The following is a 17,875-nucleotide window of genomic DNA, read 5'->3' on the forward strand; positions in this document are numbered from 1 at the left end:
ACCATCTTGACATTCACAAATTTTTACACATGAACATTTATTGCATGCGTAAAATTTTACGCATTAATCATCCGCATGCGTAAAAAATGCGGTAAAAGTCTGCAAAAGTCGGTAGTTTCCGCAAAAATCAAAATTCACAAAAAATGCGCCTCATTTCTGCCTTAGCTACTGAATTTTTATCACCTACTAGTACTGTGTTTGGTGGACTTTAATTTTTTTGGGGGGGGGCGACTTCTTTTTTTCCGCATGGTTTCCGCATGTTTACTATGTAATTACGCATGTTTCCCAATTTTTTTTACGCATTGTTCCGCATGCGGGAAACATGCGGAACATTTTTAGTGAATGTGGAAAGAATGCGGAAATTATCACTGGCGGTAATATAGCTGTAATAAATCTCTTACCGCATGTGTGATTGAGAATAGAGCCCATTGTCTAAACTAAAGGGTCCATGTCCCGTAATCATTTTCCATCTTCTGTTTCTTTTCAGCACTCTGCAACTGAAAAAGTACTATCAAAATTATTCAGGGTATTTTCTTGCTTGATGGTGGCTTAAAATGCATATTATTGATATGTGGCAATATCAGAGAAAACGTAGGAGAAAAAGTTCATTGGATCAGGCCCTAGGTCCCTCCATAGGCATGCACTGTGTGGCCAACTGAGCAGGAGGAAAAGTTGCAGGGCAAGTGTCTTCTGTTTTTAATCTGCAGTTTTCTCACATCCCAGATATGGAGGCTTAAAGTGGACCTGAACTCTTGCTCAGACACAAGGAAAACCTATCAGAAAAGCACCCTGTATGTATTTAAAGTTTAGCCTGTGTAATTCCCTCTCATTTGTGTCTAATCACTAGTTGTAATTTGATCTCTCCCCTGTGTCACATGACTGCCTATGGCAGATAAACAGATAAGCCCATTTGAAAGCTCAGGCTGTAAACAATATGTCGGGTGCAGATGTGTTTTAGGATTTGTATCAGCTGTAACAAAAATGTTTTTTCTTTAAAAGGTTATGCTGTTGTGTATCTTTTTAGAGCAGAGAGGAGTTCTCAGTTTAGGTCCACTTTAAAGGTGGCAGGGCAGATGCATGGACTATTTAAAACCTCTGGTCCATTCATGGTTTCTTTACTTTCTCACTAATTTGCAGTTGCATCTGATTTTGATGTGGTTGCCATTGGTATTGAGTGTTGTAGTTTATTGAGAATCCATGTCTTATGGTGAACTTATGTCCAGCTGTTTATGGGGGGAGGCCTGACTGTGTGCCCCTCTTCCTCCCTCACTAGGCTGCTTCTATTGGCCGTTTGTCACTACACCGGTGCCCATTAATGCTGTCAATGCTGTCAAATTTCCTTCGGTTTTAAGAAGGCAATTACACCAAGCTTTGCTTTTTTAGTAGGAGGGCTTTTTGGTTCCTTTCATCCCCCTATACATTCCTAGTAGTTTGGGTCACCCTGAGCTGCTTGGTTACTCTGCTGTCAACAGTGTCAGAGCTGAACAGAAATACTTCTAGTTGGCGGGTCAGGCCTGAGTCTCACTCCATAAACACTTGGACACTGTGATAGTAAGACAGAGTAACTTTTGCGTAACTATTATATTTTAATGAGTGACTTCTAATGTAAAATGCATTGCTTCTGTAGATCTGAGAAACACACCTGAGAAACCCTTTGATTGTTGGAAAGACCAATTAATTGATCACACATTTTGATTTATTGGTTGGGAACAAGATGGCGGCTAGAAATAAGGCCAATTAAATGACCCTGAGCACTGAATAAAACACAAATTTTGACTTACCTGGGGCTTCCTCCAGGTCCCCGTAGCCCACGATGTCCTTCTGGTTCTGGCTCTGGTAATCTGGCGACTTCGGCTGAAATCGCACATGTGCGCCCTGCAGCACACGCATGTCATTATGCCAGCCGGCGTAAGAGTCCTGCATATGCGCGGTTCAGTCTTTAGAGAACAGCGCATGGCTCTTACTCCAGCCGGCGTGATGACACAGACGACAGACTACTTCAGCCAAAATCACCGGATTACCAGAGCCAGGAAGACCTCGTGGGCTACAGGGGGCTGGAGGAAGCCCCAGGCAAGTCCAAATTTCATTTTTATATAGAGCTCAGGGTATCTTTTTAAAGTTATTAAATCGTGCCAAAAGATATCAACTTCAACCCAGTTATCTTTGATTAGTGATATGATGTACCCCAGATGATGCATGATTGTTGGCGTAGGTGGAAAATTCCGCTAGACGTCATTTTAGTGGGATTTAAGGTATAAAAATAGAGCCTCTATCCATAGAACAATGCAGGCTGAAAAATCTACTGAGAGAGGCACACTAGCTGACTGAAGCTCTGCAGACAAACTACATTCCCACACTTTGAATATATTGGAAAAAAGAGAGGGGATAATTTGCTATATTTTTCTGGTGAAAATTATACATTTTCAGCATTTATATTTTTTATAGAGGTATATTTTTTAACATTTTATTATATAAGCTAAGATCTAATCATTACATCCTTTCTATAATCCTCTCTATTCTATAAGCTCAATTATTATTAAGCATGTGAGACAGGAACCAGCTATGCTTATCGAGATATATTTTACTAGCATAAGAGATTACTTTGAACTTGTACAGCTACTATGACTGATCACATCCCAAAAACATAGATAATTGGATTCCCCTAAAATTTTCCCCTACACTACGATACATAATGTACATAGACATGTGACTATGGTAGGGTTTAGCCCCTCTGAGGGACATTTAAAGTGACAAGACAATATATACTCTGTACAGCGCTACAGAATATGTTGGCACTATATAAATACTAAATAATAATCATCCACGGTTGTAGCCAGGGAAATGCGCCAGAAATAATTGAGCCACATGTCCTCTTCACTCTGGCTCCTTCAAGGCACCCGTGTTCTGGCTCATCTGTGCTGTGAAACACCTTTGCGCCTGTGCAACCATCAGCGCCAACAGCGAAGCAAGGTCTCTAGCTACTGATGTAATATGGGTTATCCTGTGTTTCCTGCCCCTCTACAGCACTGATAGGCAGGAGCTCAGGTGGAGATAGTGATAGACAGTAAGATGCTCACTGTTAAATCATCTTCACAGCAAAGTGCAGTGGGAAGTCATTCTGCCACGGACCGGGGCTAAATGACAGATCTGATTCTAATGCAGAAGGGGTCAGACTCCACTATTCCAGATTTATGATAGCAACAATCGCTGTTTGTAATGATCACTATGACACTATGTTTTTGTAAATAGCCTGCTGTCTTATATCGCAATACAATCTTTTATAAAAAATCAAATATGGAATACTCTGATTTCATTTCAAGGTGTACCATCAATTTATAATTATTATAAAAGGGTTCACCACTTACTGTTCTGGATTTATGATAGCAACACTTTAAAGGCTGGTTCCTTTACTGAGTTGGTGATCATGCAAAAAGGCAAGATCCGTGTTGGTTTTTAACAGTCCCTCCTATTTTGTAATGACACAGAAGCCTTTTCTTTGGCTGATCTCAAAAATTCTACATTCAAGTCAGTTTCCAGCTTGCTGTGAGTCCATATAAGCGTAGTAATAGTGCTTGCCTGTCCCAGTGTACAGAATATTCTGGGAACTTCCGTCCTTATTTCATGCTGTTCTTGCAGCCTCTGAAGTGTTTTGACAGGCTGTAGTGGATGAAGAATTTCAAATTGCTCATCACGAGACCAGAAAGTCTGGTTTGCATTCAAGTGACTGTTTCAATGAAATGGGTAGGGCTATGTTTTGTTGCATCAAAATATACCTCTATGAAAATGGTGATTTGTAAGTTCTATTTTTACGCATTCGTTGTTCTCTTGTAGGCTGAATGGTGAGGCAGTGAACTGCATTTTAAGAACAGTGTTATTCCTGGGATAGCTGCAGTTTTCATAACTAGTGTCAGTGCTGTCACGTCAGCTGCGCGTCTTCTGCACAGAAAAACTGAGAGCTCAGACATATACGTCACTTCTTTTTGAAGCATTCTAGCCCTTAGGGCCTCCTAAATTGCACCTTTTATGAATGTATGTACCTTTCCTCCACCCCTATGGCTGTATTAATTTCCAGAATTTACATACATACTCTTTCACATTCAAATAAAACCAAAAATATGGGGGATTGGGAGGCAGAGCTTCAGGTAAATTTCTCTTTAGAGGATTGGCATAAAATTGGTGAAAATATGTCAATCACTAAAACTCCAATGATTAGAGATACAGTGATCAAATTAGCTACGAGGTGGTATAGAACTCCAATGAAACTGCATAGAATTTTTCCTAATGTTTCCTCACTATGTTTTAGGGGATGTAACCACGAGGGCTCTTGTTTGCACTATTTTTTGGGAATGTCCAATTGTTAGCACTATTTGGGATAAATTTAAAAATAATCTATCTAGGGTCTCTTCAGTTTCAATCAAATTATAACCCCAACATGTACTATTACTTAAACATAATGAAAGTGTCCCCAAAAAATGGAAAAGAATTTACCACGTAATTATATGCGCAATCTTATGGGCTGTGGCCAGAAATTGGAAAGCACCTACCGTTCCTATTACACAGATACTTCAGAGAGTTGAAGATATTCGCTTAGTGGATTACCTATTCCATACTCTACATGATACTTACCCAATTTTTCAGCATAACTGGGAACTTTGGTCTCAAAATGTGGTTCTTGATAGCTAATCTCGTTGACCCGGGAGATATATCTCACAACATTTTTTTGAAAAGCGTTGTCTTCCTCTTTGCCTTTCTTTTCCTAAAAATACTTACAGGAGTGGAACTCTGTTCATCATTGGTTTATGACTTTTTCTATTAAGAAATTAAGGATCTCTGGTTTTCAATTTTTGTATCCCATGGACAAACTGTACATTTAATGTATATCTTTATGCAAATCTTGACTATTGATTGTCAGTTTATTATTGTTCTTGTTATGACTTTTTCGTGACAAGAAAAATCAGTGAAAAGAAAAATGAGAGCTCATGGTAAGCCATGGACTACTTCACACTTAATGCGTTTTTTGGGTACAGAAAAAAACTGACATCCTGCAGAATGGCTCTGCACATTTTGTCAGTTTTCTGTATCCAGTACATTAAAGCCTCATTTACACTGTTTCTGTCCACTTTTCAGCAACATGTATCAATCTGTATCATTGAAATGGTAATAAAAAGCAGACAGAAGCGGACATAGTGTGAATGAGGCCTGCATTTTCTGCATAAAAACACACATGTTGAGTTGGAAATGCATGCAGAAAACTGAAAGTCAAGTGTGTCCCCTGCCTAAAGCAGCTGGATCCAGTGCAGAAGTGTTTCCACACTAGATATGCTGCTGAGCGCTTGTGCACTGTTTCTTTCAATGTGCAGTGCTGCAACATAAGGTGCTGAGTGCACAGCAATTATGTAATCTCTGCCATTTTAGGTTCAGTGTGGTGTAGCTTTAGCTCAGATATCTGATAAACTACCCTAGGGAATTTGTTGCTTGATTTCATGAAGTGTGCATTTTGGGGGTTTCTACCCTTTTTGGGATAGGGGCTCTGTTGGATTACAGTATGATCCTGTTTTAGTAAACTCCAAGGGACCAGGAAACGTGATTTACTGTGTGAGAAGTTTACTATATCAGAAATTATCCTAGAAATGACCCATCATGCCCTGATACATTCTCTGCTGCAAAGGAGCATATCTGTCCTCCCATTGGAGATACAGTAAGACAAATAAAAAAGACAAATAACATTTATATTGCGCTTTTCTCCTTGCGGACTCAAAGCGCCAGAGCAGAGCAGCAGCCACTAGGGCGCGCTCTATTGGCAGTAGCAGTGTAAGGGAGACTTGCCAAAGGTCTCCTACTGAATTAGTGCTGGCTTACTGAACAGGCAGAGCTGAGATTCGAACCCTGGTCTCCTGTGTCAGAGGCAGAGCCCTTAACCATTACACCATCAGCCAACAGTACAAGCACTTGCACATTTGGTGGACTACAAGGTTATATATACCTTAGGACTGCATAGCCAGGCTAGACAAATTGCTGGTACAATATCAGGGCTCCTTAAAAAATTGTGACTATCGCTGAATAGAGTAAGACACTCGCTTCCTGTGCGTGGCTCCGACACCCCTGCGGGTGGGACATGCAGCACTAGCCTGAAGAGCGCAGTAGACCATGGGTTTCACACTGACATTTAATGCATGCACTGCCCACTTTTTAGTATATCCTGAGTCAGCGTCCCATAGAGGCCAAAAAAACATGTTTAATGTAACAGAAGTTTTATTATATCCCGGTTTACTATAGCAGACGTTGCTCCCATAGACTTATAATGGAGATCTGGAGAAAGCTTTTACTGTACCAGAGTTTATTATGACGAGATTATACTGTATTAGGACATGGAGGTTTTTCTTTTACATTAGGAAAAGTGATATTTTGATGATGGAGGAGCGAGAGGTTTTTGTTAGGAGGGGGTTTGCTGGGACACGGAGGGGAAATAAGGTGTTTTTTATTTATTTATTTTATTTTTTTAGGCTTGTAGCTTGGATGGTATGAGGCTGATTGTTATCTTTTGCCAGAAATATGCAGCACTACTGTCTGCTGACAATCTAGTTTCTAAAACGAATGGCATCAAGCTGTCGGGAGATGGATTGACATGTACACAGACTGTTTAGCTTTTTCACTATATTTCTTCAGTCGCACAATAATTTATTTCTAACTCCCCTCTCTGTATCCATCTGCCCCAAAGTGCATGTGCCCCAGCTTTCACTTCTGCTGACTGTCGGGTACCAGTTAGCCCATGGACCTTCTTAGTTGTGAAGGTCTCTTAGAACTAATGTAGAGTCTGAATCTCTACTCTTGCTACCCATACTACAGTGTTAGGCCCATACACATCTTGGACCATTGGTCCTCAATCTAAGGCCCGCGGGCCGAATGCTGCCACCCAGGGCTTTTTTCACTGGCCCCCCCAAACCAAAATGTATAACTTACAAAAATTATATATCGCTGACACGCGCTAAAAAGCTTTATTGATTTATTATGAATTCAATCAATTGAGACTCATAAATTCACACACTCCCATTACACATCCATACTCCAGAGAGGCCTCTCCGTTTACTTAAACTACCCAGATCCACTACTCAATCTAAAATTGATTGTATATATCTCCTAATAGAGGGGGACTATATCTAACTATTAGTCCGCTTCAGTATCCTTGTAAAAATAAGCATTCCGTATTCAAATATCAATATTGAAAAAGCACTTCAGTCTCTGCCGCTCTTTGGGTTAATCTGTATAAAAAATCTTTTTACGAACAGCTGTATGGTCAAACTCACGGTTTCCTTGTTATTAGATACAACGTTCCTTTAGAAAGTCCTGGCTGGTTTCTTGCCCGTTACTTTCCGGCTTCCAAACCGCTCAATCACTACGAGATCTTCCCGTCTGCCCGCCGCTTGCCAGACTGACGTTCTTACGCAGCATACGTCACTTCCGCATGTAAGCCTCAGAAGTCCGCCCGCTGTGTTTACCCGTCCTCTAGCTTCTTGCGTGCACTGCTCTTAGGTGACATCACCTCTTTTAGGTTACTGGAATTTTGCTGGCGGCTGTTGCGCGCTAACAGTACGCTGCTTCCAGAGCCTCTGCAGATTCTTGTGGGCACAAGTTTAGCTTGAATTTAAAATTATACATACAGAGGATGGCGCTCTTAGTGTGGTTCTGCGCTCATGGACAATGCTTTTACTGCCCCCTTTAACACAAATGGATGTCCCCACAATTCACCATCCAATATGTAAAAACAGCCCACTACAGAACCATTCAATACATGTACAAGACAATTAAAGCGGAATATAACCCTGCATTTCAACTTTGCTCTAAAACATTATTTACAGTATTATATGCAACCAGCATTTTTTCTTTTACTAGACCAGCATTGGAAGGGTTACACAGAGTTTTAAAGTTCCTGGAAAGAACTGCAGACGCATCCGAAGCTCAGATAGATACATTTTGTTTACATATTGTATCTAAGTGTTGAATGTTACACACTTTGGCTGTCCTCCAGCTCAGTCAGAGTGAGTCACATTCAACACTTAGATACATTTATGTAAACAAAATGTATCTATCTGAGCTTCGGATGCGTCTGCAAAAATCTCCAGGAACTTAAACTCTGTGTAACCCTTCCAATGCTGGTCTAGTAAAAAAAAAAATGCTGGTTGCATATAATATGCTGTAAATAATGTTTTAGAGCAAAGTTGAAATGCAGGGTTATATTCCGCTTTAAGCAGTCCCCAACATTCAAATCGTATGTTAATTTGACCACCCCAATCACTGTCATTATACGGGTGTTCAGTTCATAAGTCCTTTAAAGCTTTTTATGGAAGCACAAAGCAGACAGGTTATAGGTCCTCTCGCCCCTGGATATTACAAGTACACTCCTCCTTCACAGTTCTCACTACTCCTTATATCACTTCCCAAGAGTGGGTCATTTGGACAGTAAAGCCTTCACCACACCCCAGTGAGATACACTCACCGCGTGCTATGACCTGCTAATAGGTCAAATGGAGCCTTGGGACTGTTCCGGGGTCGTCCCCCACCACTCTGGCAATGTGTCAGACCTCTTCACCTATATTTCGGTATCTTTTGTTCCCTTAGTACCTCAATAAAACAAATGCCTCAAATAGTGTGATACTGTTTCTTTAATAAAAAGTTTAAAAATCTATTGCACTTACAGATTGATAGATGTCATCAAAAGCGTAGAATATTTTCCCATGGGCTCTCCCCTGTACAGTTGGCCGGTTGGCATAGGCGCACCCCAATGTATCTGCAGAGTCCGCACCGCCGCGCGCTCTGTGTTCTCTCCTGCCCTGGGTGACGCTGCCGTCCGCGTGTGTGTGCTAGTCTCTTCCACGTCCAGGCCCCGCCTTACATGTTTCGTCACTCGTGGAGTCACGAGTGACGAAACATGTAGTTTCGTCACTCGTGACTCCACGAGTGACGAAACATGTAAGGCGGGGCCTGGACGCGGAAGAGACTAGCACACACGCGGACGGCGGCGTCACCCAGGGCAGGAGAGAACACCGAGCGCGCGGCGGTGCGGACTCTGCAGATTGGGGTGCGCCTATGCCAACCGGCCAACTGTACGGGGGAGAGCCCGCGGGAAAATACTCTACGCTGTTGATGACATCTATCAATCTGTAAGTGCAATGGATTTTTTTAACTTTTTATTAAAGAAACCGTATCACACTATTTGAGGCATTTGTTTTGAGGTACTATGGGAACAAAAGATACCTAAATATAGGTGAAGAGGTCTGACACACTGCCAGAGTGGTGGGGGACGACCCGGGAACAGTCCCAAGGCTCCATTTGACCTATCAGCAGGTCATAGCACACGGCGAGTGTATCTCACTGGGGTGTGGTGAAGGCTTTACTGTCCAAATGACCCACTCTTGGGAAGTGATATAAGGAGTAGTGAGAACTGTGAAGGAGGAGTGTACTTGTAATATCCAGGGGCGAGAGGACCTATGAACTGTCTGAACTGTCTGCTTTATGCTTCCATAAAAAGCTTTAAAGGACTTATGAACTGAACACCCATATATTGACAGTGATTGGGGTGGTCAAATTAACATATGATTTGAATGTTGGGGACTGCTTAATTGTCTTGTACATGTATTGAATGGTTCTGTAGTGGGCTATTTTTACATATTGGATGGTGAATTGTGGGGACATCCATTTGTGTTACAGGGGGCAGTAAAAGCATTGCCCATGAGTGCAGAACCACACGAAGAGCGCCAACCTCTGTATGTATAATTTTGTCTTTTTAAGAACAGAGGAGGCGAACTAGTGGTGTGCGGGCATATTTTAGCCATATTAACCATCCGTGTCAGCGCAAAGTGTGTCTTCAGAGGTTAGCTTGAATTAACACCTCTATGCGTTTCTGCCGATAAATCGTCGGCCTTCCTCACTAGGATTCAAGATTTTATACAAAATGTATAACTTGTGGCCCACTGCACCATTACATATCAGTGGCCCACATATAGAATAGCAGTGCTGGCACCACCCATCCACATACTGTAGAAGCCAGCGAGCAGTCATTCCCTGGCTTCCAATCCAATTCTGTATCAGGTGACACTGCTGACCTGCTGACACTGGACTGCAGGTTGGCACCTGGGTATGCTTCACTGTCTTGTGCACAAAGCATTCTTTGGGCGCTGCATGACTGAATGGCTGCTGCTGGGAGGTCTCCGGGTATGATTGGGGGGAATCGATGCCTAGATTCAAGGTAATGTTTTTAACATCATTTTTTGTATGTTCCGGCCCCCTGGCAGTTTGAAGCATGTTGACCCGGCCCTTGACCGAAAAAGTTTGGGAACCTCTGTCTTAGACTTTCATTGTTCAAAAAATTGGCTCATAATCATATTGGGTGCTTGGAAATGCTCCATTGACTATTTCTCACTGTAGCTTGCTACCACTTTTTATTTTTATTCTTTTTCTCCTTTCCTGGCGGTAAGCCCGAACTGAGTTCGGGCTATGCCGCCGGAAGGCACCGCTCAGGCCCCGCTGGGCCGATTTGCATAATTTTTTTTTTTGCTGGCTGCGTGCAGTGCCCGATCGCCGCCGCTACCCGCCGATCCGTCGCGCCGCAGCCGCCCCCCCCCCCCCCCCAGACCCCGTGCGCTGCCTGGCCAATCAGTGCCAGGCAGCTCTATGGGGTGGATCGGAATCCCCTTTGACGTCACGACGTCGGTGACGTCATCCCGCCCCGTCGCCATGGCGACGGGGGAAGCCCTCCGGGAGATCCCGTTCTTTGAACGGGATCTCCGGATCTCCGATCGCCGGCGGCGATCGGAGGGGCTGGGGGGATGCCGCTGAGCAGCGGCTATCATGTAGCGAGACTTTGTCTCGCTACATGAAAAAAAAAAAAAAATTTAAAAAAAAAATTTGCTGCCCCCTGGCGATTTTTTTGCAAACCGCCAGGAGGGTTAAATCTCACTGTCACATGACCAGATTTGTCAAGCAGAATTTTTAGTATTTCACATGAATATACATCACTAAGCTAAAATCTGTGCTTGGAACTGGGCTTTATAGCAAGCCTGAAGCGAACCAGCAAGTTTTTCCAGCTGTGTCTTGCAAAATCCTTGTATGGGAGGTCAGTGATGTTTCAGGACACCTGTACATTTAAAAAGAAATCCCAGTAAAATTCTGAATGATTTAGCCGTGGAAATTGTAAAGTGTGTATTTAGCTTTACCTTTATTGCTCCACGACATGTATATTCAGTGTGTTTTGCGGGAGAACAAATGGATGATGTGGAGCTCTGTCTGGATCATTCTGTTTTAGTGTAGCTGCTTGTATGTGTTTTATGTATGTTTTTATTTGTTTTTGTGAAAACTCAATTTTTTTTCTATCCTATTTCATATTTGAACTTGTTTTGGCAGATCCCCGTTGGGCATCTATTAACAGAGGTGTCTTGATATGTGATGAATGCTGCAGTGTGCACCGAAGCCTGGGGCGACACATCTCACAAGTGAGGCATCTTAAGCACACCTCGTGGCCTCCGACCCTGCTGCAGGTATAATGATGTTTTATCATGTTTGTGTGTCCAGTGTACTCAAAGCTTCTAACTGTTCTGAGTGGCAATGAAGGCAAGTGTTGTCTGTCTAGTGATCCCCACTCCCTCCCCTATACAGTTCCCTGGTGCCTATAGCTTCCCTGGTGTTCTGGAGTAGGCCAAGCATAATGCAAAGTCGGGAAACCATTGCAGGCCAAATTTATCCCACGGGCCAGAGTTTGACATGTACTAAAGGTATGCAGTGTTATGGTGCACGTGGCACATGATAGAAGGACTTTAGCAGGAGGGGTAAGGAGGAGGAGAAGAATGGCACTTTAAATCTCGCAGAGTCTGTATACATACTAGATTAGTGGTAGAAACGTATCACCCAAACAAAAGGCTTTGCCTTTATGTATGTATGTTTGGCAATGTTGAAGAATCATTTCCCAGTCCTCGCTGGGCAACCTGCCTTGTTCTTGGGTACCATACTTAAAGAGAAACTCCGACCAAGAATTGAACTTTATCCCAATCAGTAGCTGATACCCCCTCTTACATGACAAATCTATTGCATTTCACAAGCAGACCATCAGGGGGCACTGTATGGCTGATTTTGTGATGAAACCCCTCCCACAAGAAGCTCTGAGTACCGCGGTACTCTGGGCAAACTGCCACAATGTAACAATGTTCACAGACAGGAAATGGCTGTTTACAGCTGTCTGTAACAGCCAAAACAGCTAGCAGCAGCTACATCACCTGCCCACAGTAAAAATGTCACCATGTGATAAATGTCAGAATGTAAATCTGGGAGAGGAAAGATTTTAAAATGAGCAAACACTGACTAAATCATTTATACATAATTATTGTAAAAATGAAGCACTTTTTTTATTACATTATTTTCACTGGAGTTCCTCTTTAAATCTCTAGTCTAGAATTAAATGATGCTCTACTATACTATATATCCCACCAATGTAGATATCCCAATGTACCTGATTATACCTTGTTGATTGATTGCCAAGAGTTTGAGTTGCGCATGAGTTTAGCAAGGGAAAATTCATATGCTTTATGGCCAGTGTTACCTGGTGTTCAACTAAAAGAATCCTTTTTTCTTTTCTTTTCTTTTTTTTTTAATGCCTAGATGGTCCAGACCTTGTACAGCAATGGGGCAAATTCAATATGGGAACATTCTTTACTGGATCCTGCATCAATAATGAGTGGAAAACGTAAAGCCAATCCTCAGGACAAACTACAGTAAGTACTGCACTTTAATTTTTATGCACCTGAAACATTGACTATTATTTTTTTAATTGTCTCTGGAACATCAGTGATTGTGACTTGCCGGTTATCACAAATGAAGGGTTGAAGAACACACATTTTGCATGTCGTGTAATGCCACAATTAGCACTGTGTGTTTGACAATCCAATTGGATTGGCTTTTCTTTAGAATTCTTTGATTGTTTTTTATTTATTTTTTTTTATTTTTTTTTACAGTCCAAACAAGGCTGAATTTATACGAGCTAAATATCAAATGCTGGCATTTGTTCACCGGTTACCCTGTCGAGAAGACGACAGTGTTACAGCCAAAGACCTTAGCAAGGTAAGCCATCCCCCCCTTTTTTTTAATTTAAATACATCAGTCATCTGTCCCCAATCCAGGTCACTAAAAGCTTATTTCTAGACTGATTTGGCAAAAGGTGACCAATGCAGTAACTGGAGATATGGAGATAGTTTGCACAATTTCAGTTTTGGGCACAACTGAAAAGCAGGAGCTTGTATCGGTCACAATGTTGCTATTTTTTTTTTTTTTTTTTAGGCGCAACTGAAAAGCGGTAGCTTGTATCAGTCTTATTATGTTGCAATTTTTTGTTTAGGCACAACTGAAAATCAGGAGCTTGTATCAGTCACTATGGGCTGAGACACACCAGAAAAGCTCCCCTAACGCTAGAGGTTTCAAAAGCTCTTCCCAATGTAATGCTACAGGTTTTTTTTTTTTTTACAAAACCTCATCGCTCCAGTGTGCATAGACATATAGGATAACATTAGCAGGTGTGCACCAGGCCTCTGTTGCAATTTTGTTTAGGCACAACTGAAAAGCAGGAGCTTGTATCAGTCACTATGTTGCAATTTTGTTTAGGCACAACTGAAAAGCAGGAGCTTGTATCAGTCACTATGTTGCAATTTTGTTTAGGCACAACTGAAAAGCAGGAGCTTGTATCAGTCACTATGTTGCAATTTTAAAAAAAAATCGAAACCAATTCCTCCTACTACCCTTGTTAGTTGATTTGCACCCAACCTCTGTCACCTGCTACATCACTTTAACTCTTATCTCTGAGCAGACCACCCAAACCATGCAGACAACAGTCATACATACAGTATGGGCCCTTTTCCACGGCTGCGTTTTTGCCAAAAACGCATGCGTTTGCTGATTCTTAAGCGCAGCCTGTTTAAAATAAGAATCTTGGGTGGCCTTTTCCACTGCAGCATTCCGATTTCACCTCTTGACGACCAGCTAACGCCGATTGGCGTAAACTGGTCGTCTGCGGGTTACCATGGAAACGGCCGCTCAATCGAGCGGCCTTTCCATGTCAGTTCACAAAGGGTGTCTCCGTGAACAGCCGGAGAGCCGCCGATTGCGGCTCTGAAGAAATCCCCGCTGTTTACATCATACGGCGCTGCTTCGCAGCAGCGCCGTAAGGCAGATCGGCGATCCCCGGCCTCTGATTGGCCGGGGATCGCGGGCATATGATAGGCTGCTGCCTATCCTTCAATGCGCAGGACGGAAATCTGTCCTGCACAGCTCACAGGGGAAGGGAGAGGGAGGGAGCGGGGCGAGAGAGCGGAAAGCACTGCGGAGGGGGCTTTGAAGAGCCCCCCCCCCCCCCGCTAAGCAACTGCAGCCGGCTGCGATCAGACCCCCCCCCAGCAGGACATCCCCCTAGTGGGGAAAAAAGGGGGGTAGTCTGATCGCCCTGCTGCACTCCTGATCGGTGCTGCGGGCTGTAGAGCCCACGCTGCACCGATCAGTGCAGAAAGCCCTGGTCGGCAAGTGGTTAAAAAACAAAACAAAAAAAGCACAAATTCATGTCTGTGCGATTATGATGTGTTTTGCATTTCAATGTGAAGTATAGGAACACATGAAAAATGCATAGTAATGCGTTTTGCGTTTTGTATTGATTTAACCACTAGTAGCTATTTTAAAAAATCAAGATAACACTTGCCAATCAGAAAAATGGAAACGCAAACGCTTAAAAACACACATCAAAATAGGTAAAAATGGAAAAGGGCCCTATATTTAGTTAGTCACAAAAGCCTTGGGACTGAAATCAGGCTAGTCCCAAATTCACTAAAGATTTTCCGCATTAGGCAGAAGATTTTTAACTACTTTGACCTCCTGGACGTAGTAGCTACGCCCAGGAGGCCATATGCGCGTCCGCGCGCTCCCACGGCCGATCGCACGCGTGCACCCGGCCGCGGATCGTTAGCCCACGAATCAGTGAATCGGGCTATGGTGCCCGATCACTGATTTCTCTCCCCCGCAGAAAAAGCGACAGCTTGTCTCAGAAGCTCCGCTTTTTCTGGCTGTTGCGTCCCCCATACGTCCCTCTAAGCGTACGTTACGCTTAGAGTGACGTCATGTAAACAAACTCATGGCCGCCATCTTGTGGCCAAAAAGTAAAACTACAACTACAAGTAAAAAAAAAAATCTTAACACACATTTACATTATAAAAGTTCTGTTTACCTCCCACCCTATAAAAAAAAAAAAAATTACAATAATAAAAAAAAAAAAAAAACATGTAGATGATTTACCTAAGGGTCTAAACTTTTTAAATATCAATGTAACGATGAAATATTTCTATACTTTTTTTATTTTAAACTTGTAAATAGTTATCGATAGAAAAACGGAAAAAATGCACCTTTATTTCCAAATAAAATATTGTCGCCATACATGGTTATAGGGACATAATTTTAACGGTGTAATAACCCGGACATATAGGCAAATACAATACGTGAGTTTTAATTATGGAGGCATGTATTATTTTAAAACTATAATGGCTGAAAACTGAGAAATAATGAATTGTTTCCATTTTTCTCTTATTCTTCCTGTTAAAATGCATTTACAGTAAAGTGGCTCTTAGCAAAATGTACCGCCCAAAGAAAGCCTGATTGGTGGCAGAAAAAACAAGATATAGATCAGTTCATTGTGATAAGTAGTGATAAAGTTATAGGCTAATGAATGGGAGGTGAACATTGCTCGGATGCATAAAGTGAAAACGACTGAAGGCTGAAGTGGTTAATCCACTGAACAAACATGCTTCAATTCACTAAGCCCTGCTCTAAGTGTCACCAGCTGGGGAGCAGGTCAGCGTTGATGCAGGAAGTTGTGTGTATGAGCCAGGGATTTCTGTCTGGTGCATCCCCAACATCCCTTTAGATGTGCTACAGCCACCAGGGGGAGCTCTTCTGTTACAGTATACAGAATTTCTCATCTATAGGGATGCAGAAAAGCCTTATAAAATGTCCCCTACTCTGCTAGAGTGAAGATCCACCTTCCACCATATCGGATCAAATCCGAATGAGAGACAGGGCTGTGTGGCTTTCCCTGTTCAGAATCGTAATCAATTTATTTCGCCAAGTAAGTTTGCACTTACAAGGAATTTGTCTTGGCAGTTGCTTAACAAACACACACAAAAACAATACAAGGACATTTTTTTTTAAGCTCAACTGAACTGCCTGGCTCTCCCTATTGGCAGCCTGTCAATGTTACCGCATGGAGAGAGTGAGTTATCGGCTGGTAAGAGCTGGATGAAAATATCAAACGCTTTTTCCTCGATTTACAGAATGCGTAAATCTTTGTGATTAGCAATTTCTTGATATTTCTTGAAGTATTTACCGCACAAATTGGTAATTTACTTCACTAGTCAGTAGTTCTAATTTTCTGTGCTGTAACAGGTTTCGTAAATTGGAATTTGGGAAGGTGATCAGTAAAATCAGCTGTTTTCAGCAGTACCGAATGCTTAGTGAATTGAGGCCAATGTGAAAAGTGTGTTTGTGGGTTATAACTGTATAGATTCCTTAGCACCGTAATGAATTTCTATGCTTTGCAGCAACTTCACTCCAGTGTAAGGACAGGAAATCTGGAGACCTGCCTAAGACTTCTATCGCTGGGGGCTCAGGCTAATTTTTTTAACCCGGTAAGTGATTTGTTTTATCATGGTTTCTCGCAGATATCTCTCTAACATGTATGCTATTTTCATGCTGTGTTTCTATAATATTCATAATTTATGTATGCACAATTGTGCCACGATTACCAGATCCAGACTGTTAGCTAAAGTATACTTTTGTCTTCATCAAAGGGCTTGGAATTCATTAATCAGAATTAGCAGTAAGTGCATTTAACTGGCCTTATTCCACTTTGCATAATGTTTTCATCAAATTTGTATGCAGCTTGAAATTATGTAATTTATCTGTTTCAATAAATTGTTATTATTATTATTAGAAGCATGTTAACCACAATAGATGTAAAGCTTGTACAGTCATGTAATAGTAGTGCAGACAATGCTATGTGTGTAACAATGTCAGTTAACCACTTGCATACCACCAATCTCTGCTGATACCAAAAAAATGGGGCTTACCAATGTCTCTCCACATGGACTCATCACTCACCCATCGGTGAAGCCCACTTGTTCTGCCATCGCTATGACAGCAGAGCTCCGTGAGCTGGACATGAGCCAATTTTATTGGGTCCTGACCCTGTGTCAATGAGATTGACTTCTGACCGGCTCACAGAGCTCTGCCATCATAGTGACAGCAGAGGGAGTGGCCTGCAGTGACGATTCAGTGCAGCGCGGTAATTTATATCTATGCCCTGCCAGGAATAAGCAGCCATTAATAGGGCTTGGATTTCAATTACTGTGAGCTGGAAGTCGTTAAGAACAAAATGTAAATAAAAACTTCAAACATGGTGAAAACAGACACCATCAAAGAAACCTCTTCTGGGGCAAGTACCGGATATACTTAACTATAGGCCTACTTTTTGGGTCCCGAAAAAGGTTCCAAAAGTGTGTGTAGGAGGGTGTCCTTGGTTGCTGGCTTATATTTGAGTCAGATGTGAAGGACCCCCTTATACAGTATGTGCATTGGAGGCATGCTTGTATCTGTAGTTACAGTTACATAGTTATTATGGTTGAAAAAAGACATACGTCCATCGAGTCCAACCAGTACAAAGTACAACTCCAGCCTGCTCCCTCACATATCCCTGTTGATCCAGAGGAAGGTGAAAAAACCCTTACAAGGCATGGTCCAATTAGCCCCAAAAGGGAAAAATTCCTTCCCGACTCCAGATGGCAATCAGATAAAAATCCCTGGA

At 42.2% G+C, this 17,875-nt stretch overlaps 1 protein-coding gene across 5 annotated transcripts in view; it reads left to right on the forward strand.

The window, feature by feature from the left end:
• The window catches only part of GIT2 (GIT ArfGAP 2), a 160,654-nt gene that overhangs the window by 33,579 nt on the left and 109,200 nt on the right, over positions 1 to 17,875 (forward strand). For all 5 annotated transcript variants that reach the window (XM_068239238.1, XM_068239208.1, XM_068239226.1 and 2 more), the window contains exons 2-5: positions 11,398 to 11,531; positions 12,646 to 12,758; positions 12,999 to 13,104; positions 16,614 to 16,700. In XM_068239238.1, coding sequence (XP_068095339.1) covers positions 11,398 to 11,531; positions 12,646 to 12,758; positions 12,999 to 13,104; positions 16,614 to 16,700 — 440 coding nt within the window. The remainder of the gene's footprint in view (positions 1 to 11,397; positions 11,532 to 12,645; positions 12,759 to 12,998; positions 13,105 to 16,613; positions 16,701 to 17,875) is intronic.

This window comes from Hyperolius riggenbachi, chromosome 1 (genome assembly GCF_040937935.1).
Source record: "Hyperolius riggenbachi isolate aHypRig1 chromosome 1, aHypRig1.pri, whole genome shotgun sequence".
Taxonomy (NCBI): Eukaryota; Metazoa; Chordata; class Amphibia; order Anura; family Hyperoliidae; genus Hyperolius; species Hyperolius riggenbachi.